The 9,771-nt window shown below is 33.9% G+C and overlaps 1 protein-coding gene across 1 annotated transcript; it reads left to right on the top strand.

Annotated features, from left to right (window-relative positions):
* The first annotated feature begins 235 nt into the window (after positions 1 to 235).
* On the top strand, positions 236 to 8,489 carry LOC131841408 (uncharacterized). Its single transcript, XM_059189723.1, has 3 exons — positions 236 to 277; positions 7,818 to 8,193; positions 8,335 to 8,489. Exons 1-3 carry the CDS (start codon positions 236 to 238, stop codon positions 8,487 to 8,489), a joined length of 573 nt encoding a protein of 190 aa, XP_059045706.1.
* Positions 8,490 to 9,771: the final 1,282 nt, after the last annotated feature.

Here is a 9,771-nt window from a genome sequence, read left to right as displayed (position 1 = left end):
GAGACTTTGCATGCATAAAGCTACTATGACATAGGCATAGGAATTTGATAAATTCTACCCCTAAAGGGATAAATTAACGCGCGCGAAGCTGCGGACAAAAGCTAGTGAAGCTTTTAAGTAAGACTGAAACTCGTGGCACGTTTTTTATATTTTTAATTAATTAATTAATTATCAACAATAATCAACATCACAACCGGCCCGCTTGACCACACAAATTTTCGCGGAGTTTCCAAAAATGGGACAATTTTACGTCCCAGAGTTCAATTTGGGAATACGGGTAATTATAAAAAGGGACAGTCCCGTTTAAAACGGAGACGTCTGGTCACGTTAGTCATACTGCTATCGGTGCACTGATCTTGTTGGTTGTCCTTAATTTTGATCATATCAAACGTCGCCAGGTATTTTGTAATGTTTGAAGTTTTGTAGAAATATTTTGACGGCTGCTTGTGGATATAACGGATTATTGTCAGTCGACAGACTGATTGTGCTTGGAGATTGGACCTATTTGCACATGTATATAAAGTGCAATATAACATACAATATATTGATCAACAATCACGGCCAATATATGTACATATAAAGCAGTTGTGGAAACCATCATCAAATTTTGTATTTGTAATTATATTGCTTAGGGCTCCATTGTTAGCAATGTCCTCCACGCGGTTTCCCCTGGAAACCATCCTGATAAATTCCTGGTCACGATGGGATAACTGACCTGAGCTCATTCTCCACTGGTGCTCTGCCAGCGTACGCCGTTAGCGCAGGCGGATACATCATTGCTTTATCATTCACTAAAAATATATATTGCTGGCCATTGTAGCTTCAATTTTAACTACCGTATTATTTAAAATATTATTTCAAATATAGCTAATTTGACCAAAGAATTTATTAATGGACATAAGAACTGTATTAAAATAAATATACTCTTATGTAGTTTTAGTGCTATTTGGTAGTTTGTATTCACACATTTCAATTTAAAAATGTAAAGTTGCAACAATGATTTCAAAGAGCAACACGCAAGTTTCCTGCTCATTCTTCTTGAGATAAGACAGCTTTCTGAATGAGCGGTAGAATAAAATAATAAGTATGACTATTCAAAAGTAGTTAAATTTGAGTTTATTTGAATAAAGAATATTTAATTCTATTCTGTATAATTTTCTTAACTAAATTCTTCCATGTAACATTCAGATAGAGAAGAGAACAATAGAAAGTGCGTTAGTAGGATAAAAAATCGTCTATGCGGTGTTTCCCAAGTAGTGGCACGTGTACCTCCAGGGGTACGTGAAGTTACGTCAAGGAGTATGGCTACCAGTAGAAACAAGAACAAATTCCAAAATACCGCTAAAAAGAATCCATTTATCGTATCTCCTCAGTTTCAAGACACTCTCCTTGATGTGAAGCCAAATCTCGAGGTCCTTGGCGTTGATATATCCAGTGACGTTCAGTTTTGCGGTCATTTGGAGGACAAGGCTAAAATAGCCTCAAAAAAGCTTGGTGTGCTCAGTAGAGTGAGACGGTACTTCACGGCGGCCCATCGCTTGCAATTATACAAGGCGCAGATCCGGCCGCACATGGAATACTGTTCTCACCTCTGGGCGGGAGCACCTCAATACCAGCTACTTCCATTTGACCGCATTCAGAACCGAGCAGCCAGAATCATTGGTAATCGTCTATGTGACAGACTCGACCCATTGGCTTTGCGGCGTGATATTGCATCTCTGTGCATTTTCTACCGCATATATCACGGGGAGTGTTCTGAGGAATTGTTCGGATTAATACCAGCTGCTGAGTTTCACCACCGTACCACCCGCCAGAAACTGAAATACCATCCTGATCATCTGGATGAATGGCGGTCTTCCACAGTGCGGTTTTCTAGAAACTTTTTGCCTCGCACAACCACATTGTGGAATCACCTTCCAGCAATGGTATTTCCGAACCGATACGATATTGAAACGTTCAAGAAAAGAGCTTATTCCTTTTTAAAAGGCCGACAACGTACTTGCAATTCCCCTGGTGTTGCGGGTGCTCATGGGCGGCGGTAATCACTTACCATCAGGTGAGCCGCATGCTCGTTTGTCCCCTGTGTTATAAAAAAAAAATATTTCATCACGATCATCGTCGTAAAAACAAGCAGCACCGAGCACTGTGAGCCGTGCGCTATCCCGCGCCTTCCACATCTCGTCATTCAGCTGCCCCCTTCACCTGTCACCCGTTCCCGCTTCCCGCCAGTACGGTTTTTGTCGTAATATTAGTGTGATTGCAACAATAATATGCAAGTTTGAGGTCTTTTTTGAAGTGGTACGCAGCAAAAACTAATTTGGAACCACTGGTCTATAGTCATCTGATAATATTATAATATTATTTTCCAGATATTGTAACGTACTTAAGTATTCTTTGTTTGCTTAATAATTAACAGTTATGTTTTTTTCACGATCTATGTTATAATTGTATATTATACTGTATCGTCTGTTTGTAGTAAAATATAAAATGTAGAAAAAAAAACTTAATCTTAATTTCTAGGCTCATTATGTCAACACTACTTAGTAATATAAAATACCAAAATAAATTAAACAAAAAATGTATATATATGGAAAGCTAAGGTAAAATTAAAATTGTTTTTCGAACAATATTGAACGCCATGTCACTTATTATCTTTTATGAAGTTAACTACACCCGTTCAGGCATGTCGGAGACTCGACCGAGATATACTAAGCGATGACCTCAACGACATACTGATTGCAAACAAAATATTCCTGCAAGCAACCAGGGCCGTCTTTCACCTATTAGAGGCCGTGGGCATTATGATAATGGGGCCCCTATAACCATAGGAATAAAGCACTATTTTGTTAGAATAGACAAAGTCATTTTTGAACATGACTAGAGATCTATATGGGAATTCTACCTTCAAAACAAACTAGGCAAAAATATTTTTAAATAGTGTTAGTACGTTATGTGATGAGGGGTTTAAGATTTTGCTAGACATTTATAAGAAAATTAACAAGAACGATCAAATTGATCACAGTCGGTAAGCATTTGTTAAGACTGATTTTCAGGCGAGAGTAGAGTAGCTATCGGTTATCGTTTGGTAATCGAGTAGGGACTGGACTAGACTAGAGGGCCTCAATACATCGCGGGCCCTGGGCATGTACTCAGTGTGCCTAGTGGGGGAGAGGAGAGTAGCCTGCAAGCAACCATTGATTCTAATGCGATTATCAAACAGATTCAGGTGAAGGTCGTATATGTTTAACAGCACTATTGTTCAATGAAGAAATAGTTTCCTTATTTGCCATCTGGTTCGACCTTATCCTTCACTCTTATTCTATAAAGAATAAAGGCTATAATCGCATAAAAGTCCGTATAACAATGAATTTAATCGAGCTTACAAATAGATTGTAACCCATGACTTGCTGATTCATCGATAGATTTGAATCTGTTAACGTTTTGGGCGAATATTACTAAAGGTTTATTATTTTATAACATAATTGTGTGTTTAAATATGTTAGTTGTTTACTTGTTTGTGTATTTTGTCATTAGTATATTATAATTATATTTGTCGGTAATAATTTATATTACGAAAATTGAGTGGAGTATGAAATTTTGCATACTTATATATATTTTTTTTTTATTTATAACTCTTTATTGCACCTTAAAAACAATACAAAAAAAAAACAATATTCATAATATACAGAAAGGTAGGCTAGGTACAAAAGGCGGTCTTATCGCTAAAGCGATTTCTTCCAGACAACCTTTGGGTATAGGAGAAAAGACAGAAGGTGGTGGATGGCGCAAGATGGAATGAATAGACAGAAATAATAATAGTAATATATCATATATATCCACATATATATATACATACACACATAATATAAATACATATACATACATCATACATAATATAAATATAAAATTATAGTTTATTTAGAAGTACAGAATGATAATATTTTTAAAACAATTTTATACTTATAACTGGCTTCTGCCCGCGGCTTCGCTCGCGTTATTTTATCCTCTCAGGGGTGGAATTCATCAAAATCCTTTCTTAGAGGATACGTACGTCACAGTAGATTTATGCATGCAAAGTCTCAGCCCGATCGGTTTGAAATTGACAAAGTTTCATACAAACTTTCATCCCGTATTTCATCCCCTTGAGGGAAGAATTAATCAAAATCCTTTCTTAGCGGAAGCCGACGTCATAACATCTACCTGCATACCAAATTTCAGCCCAATCTGTCCAGTGTTTTGGGCTGTGCGTTGATAGATCACTATGTCAGTCACCTTTGAGTTATAAATATATAGATATACTCTTTGTTTTATTGTGAGTCTGTGGTCAAATAGTGAACAGATTAAATTGCTTATCTTTAATATTATTTTTCTATACTACTCCTTGGTCAAATTTTGGCCACTGAGCGACCACTAAATAAAGATAGATAAAACTTTACAACTTTATCTTTTTGTGCATTATTTGAAAATTTGTATTGTATATATAAGAGAGATATTTTTTCTTTTTCTATATCATGTAGAAGGTCTTAAAATTCCAGTATTTTATTGTACAGATTTCCATAATTAATTAAATGACTTTAATTCTCGCATACGAGTAAATGCCGATTAAGTTACTGAATTTTATACTTATACTAGCTGACCCGTGCAACTTCGTCTGCGTTTCATTTCATCACCATTTGCAATATTTTTCATTGCAGCGCCGCTCCTATTGGTCGTAGCGTAATGTTATATATCTTAAAGCCTTGACAAATGAACTATCCAACACAAAAATATTTTATCAATTCTAGAACTAGTAGTTCCTGAGATTAGCGTGTTCAAACAAACAAACTCTTCAGCTTTATAATAGTACTAGGTACTCGCCCCGGCTTTGCACGTATACGCACGTGTAGATGTATAAATCTCCTAAATATATATAAACCTTCCTCTAGAAACACTCTGTCTATTAAAAAAACCGCTTCAAAATCCGTTGCGTAGTTTTAATGATTTAAGCATACATAGGGACAGACAGACAGCGACAGCGACTTTATTTTATACTATGTAATAAAGTATAGATTAGAGAATCGACATTCACTGATGGTCAAATAACACGAAGCATCCTAATATTGGATGCAATTGAATGGAATGGAATGTCTATGGTATAGCGTACCTTACTGTATACCATAGTACTGTATTTATTAACTTTATATAAATCTTTGAGATATTATCGTATATAATATCTTTACTTTATTGTTTTACTAGCTACCGACCCTGGCTTCGCACGGGTAAACATGTATTATACATACATATAAACCTTCCTCTTGAATCACTCTATCTATTAAAAAAAACCGCTACAAAGTCCGTTGCGTTGTTTTAAATATTTAAGCATACATGGGGACGGACAGACAGCGAGAGCGACTTTGTTTTATACTATGTAATAATAATGACTAGCTGTATAAATTTCAATATAAATGTGTTATGTGTTATTCTGATGCATAATCTATATTACTGTAATGTTTCATCAAAATCGGTTCAGTAGTTTTTGCATGAAATACACAAACATCCATACTCACAAACTTTCGTGTTTATAATATTATTAGGATTAAGATAGCAAGGTTGGTATGATTATAGTACAGTGTAGTATATATATATATTGTTACTTAATATAATATTATTCAGATTTTTCTAACTTGTTACATACAACACAAACAAAAAAATCAATATTTATGACATCATATTCTGGTTCCTGCAGGAAACTTCCAGTCTATTGTAAGTACCAATGTTAATTTATATGTACATTTAAGTCAACAAATTTGTTTTGCATTAATATAATAATTATATCCTTGAATTGCTAAAATTTTGATCAACTTAATATAATAATTATATCAAAAAAAAACTTAACAAAAAAAAACAATATTTGTGACATCATATTCTGGTTCCTGCAGGAAACTTCCAGTCTATTGTAAGTACCAATGTTAATTTATATGTACATTTAAGTCAACAAATTTGTTTTGCATTAATATAATAATTATATCCTTGAATTGCTAAAATTTTGTTCAACTTAACAAAAAAAAACAATATTTGTGACATCATATTCTGGTTCCTGCAAGAAACTCCCAGTCTATTGTAGGTGCCAATGTTAATTTATATGTACATTTAAGTCAACAAATTTGTTTTGCATTAATATAATAATTATATCCTTGAATTGCTAAAGTTTTGTTCAACTTAACAAAAAAAACAATATTTGTGACATCATATTCTGGTTCCTGCAGGAAACTCCCAGTCTATTGTAGGAACCGATGATAATTTATATGTAATGTACATATAAGTAAATAAATTTGTTATTTAAAGAAAGAAAGAAATAAAAAGCAGGGTCCAAGCATTCTACCTCCGTGACGCAAGATTCGCTAACGAACTACTTAATGCATATAATGAGACCAAAATATATTTCAAGTACACACGTATGTCGCAATCTGGGCCAATCAATAATTTCAGCGACATATAAAAACGTCAATTCGAACCTATGACCCATCAGTGTTGTGGGGAACGTGACATTAATCATTTACAATGCGAAATATTGTAAGTTGGTTGATAATAACAAAACAGATAATTATTAACTTGAGAGAATAGAGTGACCAAAAATAAAAGTAAAAGTAGCCTAAGTTACTCCATATTACCGATTTTGGAAAATCGGTCCAGCCATTTCATAGATTAACCGGAACAAATAGACAGACAGAGAGAAAGACAAAAATTGTAAAAAATGTTATTGTTATTTTGGTGTATGTACCGTATTTATATTCGTATGCATGTAGTAAAAAACGGTTATTTAAATATTACAAACAGACTCCAATTTTTTATATGTATATATAAAAGTACAGTTGTATTCGAATATAATAATTTTGAATTTCCTTTGTTGTAAAGGATATTGAATATTACTGGAACAAAATATTGTTGTATAAATCGGAAATATGTTCTGAATAGAATTATTAAGTATAAATAATGCAAATTTATTATACTTAATGTAAGAATATTATATATAATACGATTCAGTGTCCCTACTATCCAGTTTAGCTAGCCATTTCATTTGATAAGAACTGGCAAGAACTCCATTGTAAAATTTTGTTGTCATTACTTTTTTATATACATTATAAGATTGTATAATCATATCATTTGAAAGCCTAAGGTACGGGTTCGATGCCTCTCACAGTGCAAATATTGCATTCATGAATATGATTGTTTATGTTGGTTTGGGTGTTTTTTATGTATATGTTTTTACAAAATAAAATCTAATTAATTATATCAGTTATCTAGTACCTATGATACAACAACTAAATAGTTCTGTACGAATTGTTTTGGGTTATTTATTAATATTATTTAATTTGCATAAACAATAGAAAGGTATTATAAAAAACCTATATGAAAATAGTCTGTAACATTTAATAGAGTTCGTGTAAGTTTCACATTACGGACTTTTTAAATATTTTCATACTTACTTGTTTTATTACGTACTACTCGCCCCGTCTTCGCACGGGTGTACATGTATTATATATATAAACCTTCCTCTTGAATTATATTATCTTTTAAAAAAACCGCTTTAAAATCGTTGCGTAGTTTTAAAGATTTAAACATACATAGGGACAGACAGCGACAGTGACTTTGTTTTATACTATGTAATGATAAACATTATTAGTTAAATCTCTCTCACATTTATTTGTAACCAAAAATAGGTATTATCATCCTACACAATTTCTACTGACGACTTACTTGAGAGATTGAAAATTGTTTACATTATAAACTCAGTATATATATTAATGTAAACAAAGTGATTGTATTTGTAATTGCAGATATTTCTTGCCGCCATCTTGGCATATACAACGGCTGCACCTGCCCTGCTACTCGGCCATGAGGCAGAATTCATCCACTCTGTTCCACTAACAGCCAAATCCACAATCACCAGAAGCAACCAAGTCGTTGATCATGGAAGCACTTTAATCCACTCGCCTATAGTCCCCGTCGTTCATCAAGCTCCATTGATTCATGCAGCTTCAGTGGATATACCTGCATCTAAGTTTACAGTCACGAAGAGCAGTCAAGTAGTAAATCATGGCAGCACTGCTGTAGTTCATAGTGTACCATTGGCTACACATATTCAAGATGCCGTAGTTGCTGTTCCGTCCAAAACGACGGTTACAAAAAGCAACCAAATTGTTGACCATGGAAGTACGTTAATACAATCGCACGTTCCTGTTGTACATACACCTCCAGTTGTTACACATTCAGCATTCTTGGCTCATTCGGCCCCATTACTAGCTCACTCGGCCCCATTATTGGCTCACTCGGCCCCATTATTGGCTCACTCAGCCCCATTACTAGCTCACTCGGCCCCATTACTAGCTCACTCGGCCCCATTAGTGAGTTTGAAGACCGGAGACTCAGCGGTGTCACATCATCAATCGACTGTCCACGAGACTGTACCAGTAGTGAAATCAGTGCCTCTAGTCTCTTTGTACCATTAGATTGTTTTGTTTCTGTTAACCATACTGTTGTTTTTAATAAAGAATAACTCCTATATAATGAATTTTTATTATCTTCATGAGAAAGTACTACGGCTAACTATTCCTTTTCGGTCCTAGTATAAGAGGGTAAACAACAACAAATACACTAGTGTGGGTGTAAAAAAAACCTTGACGTGAACCCTACCCAAAACTAAGTTAACTCTGCTCGTAAGAGACACATGCTCATAATCATTGCGATGATAAGAACTTCTCATGATGATGAAATATTTCTTAAAGTTAATATATTTTTGTTTGTTTAAAAATGTTAAAATTACTATATAGTGGACATAACAGTAAATTATCTACTATGTACTTGTAGTTACTCTGCTTTGACTAGATAACTTTGGAGACTCATGGCAGAGGCGTTTTTATGCCTAAAAAGAGGCTTCATCGACTAGTTACATGAAGAAAAATTTTGTTACCCAAATGAATAATTTAAAATTTTGAATTGGATTGATTATAAGTAAAATTGTAGAGGAGACTGATTTAGAAAACAGTTACAAAAATAAAAGAACGGTATGAATAAAATACATAAGTATAGCAGTCAACTAGTTACATGAAGTAAAAAATTTGTTACCCAAATAAATAATTTAAAATTTTGATTTGGACTGTTAATAAGTAAAATTGTAGAGACTCATTTAGAAAACAGTTACAAAAATAAAAGAACGGTATGAATAAAAGATATAACTATCAGTGACGTATTTATATCTACCGAATAATGTTAGCTAACTATTAACAAAGCCTTATGTCCCTTGATACTACAATAGAAGCGGTATTAATATCGTCCAATAATATCAATATTTCACTCTTAATGTACTGTACATAAATGTCGTAGCAAACCGATTCGTGTATGAATTGTCCTAATTATTTAGCAATGAAAGTTATGAGTTATGGTACTGAGCCAAATATTCTCCAGAATAAGATTATATATATTTTACTACCAATTGTTGCTAGCCTAAAAGCGTTTATAATTCTCAATTCAACATTTCTTTATTATCCACACCAGCTATTGGTTCATCTAATGAAAATTTAGTTGTTTTTTTTAATGGATGATAATGGAATTGTGCATCCGCCTGCTCTAAAGATTTAAGACAAGGCACCAGTGGAGGATGATAAGATGAGCATAAGGTTAGACAAGTTAGTACATGGTGTCAAATTCATCAGGAATTTATCACATGGTTTCCAGGGGGAACCGCGTAGATCAACCTAATACGGTACATTGATAGCAATGGGGTCAACAGTA

Source organism: Achroia grisella, unplaced genomic scaffold, assembly GCF_030625045.1.
Source record: "Achroia grisella isolate CSIRO2021 unplaced genomic scaffold, CSIRO_AGI_Agris_v1 utg1668, whole genome shotgun sequence".
NCBI lineage: Eukaryota > Metazoa > Arthropoda > Insecta > Lepidoptera > Pyralidae > Achroia > Achroia grisella.
This window is presented reverse-complemented; position numbering and strand designations above follow the sequence as displayed.

Excerpts from the sequence above, each read along its gene's own strand:
- LOC131841408 (XM_059189723.1), top strand. The coding sequence starts at position 236 with ATGGGACAATTTTACGTCCCAGAGTTCAATTTGGGAATACGG. Across the intron at positions 278-7,817 it reads AGTTCAATTTGGGAATACGG|ATATTTCTTGCCGCCATCTT; the intron begins GTAATTATAAAA and ends TTGTAATTGCAG. Across the intron at positions 8,194-8,334 it reads CCAAATTGTTGACCATGGAA|CCCCATTACTAGCTCACTCG; the intron begins GTACGTTAATAC and ends TGGCTCACTCAG.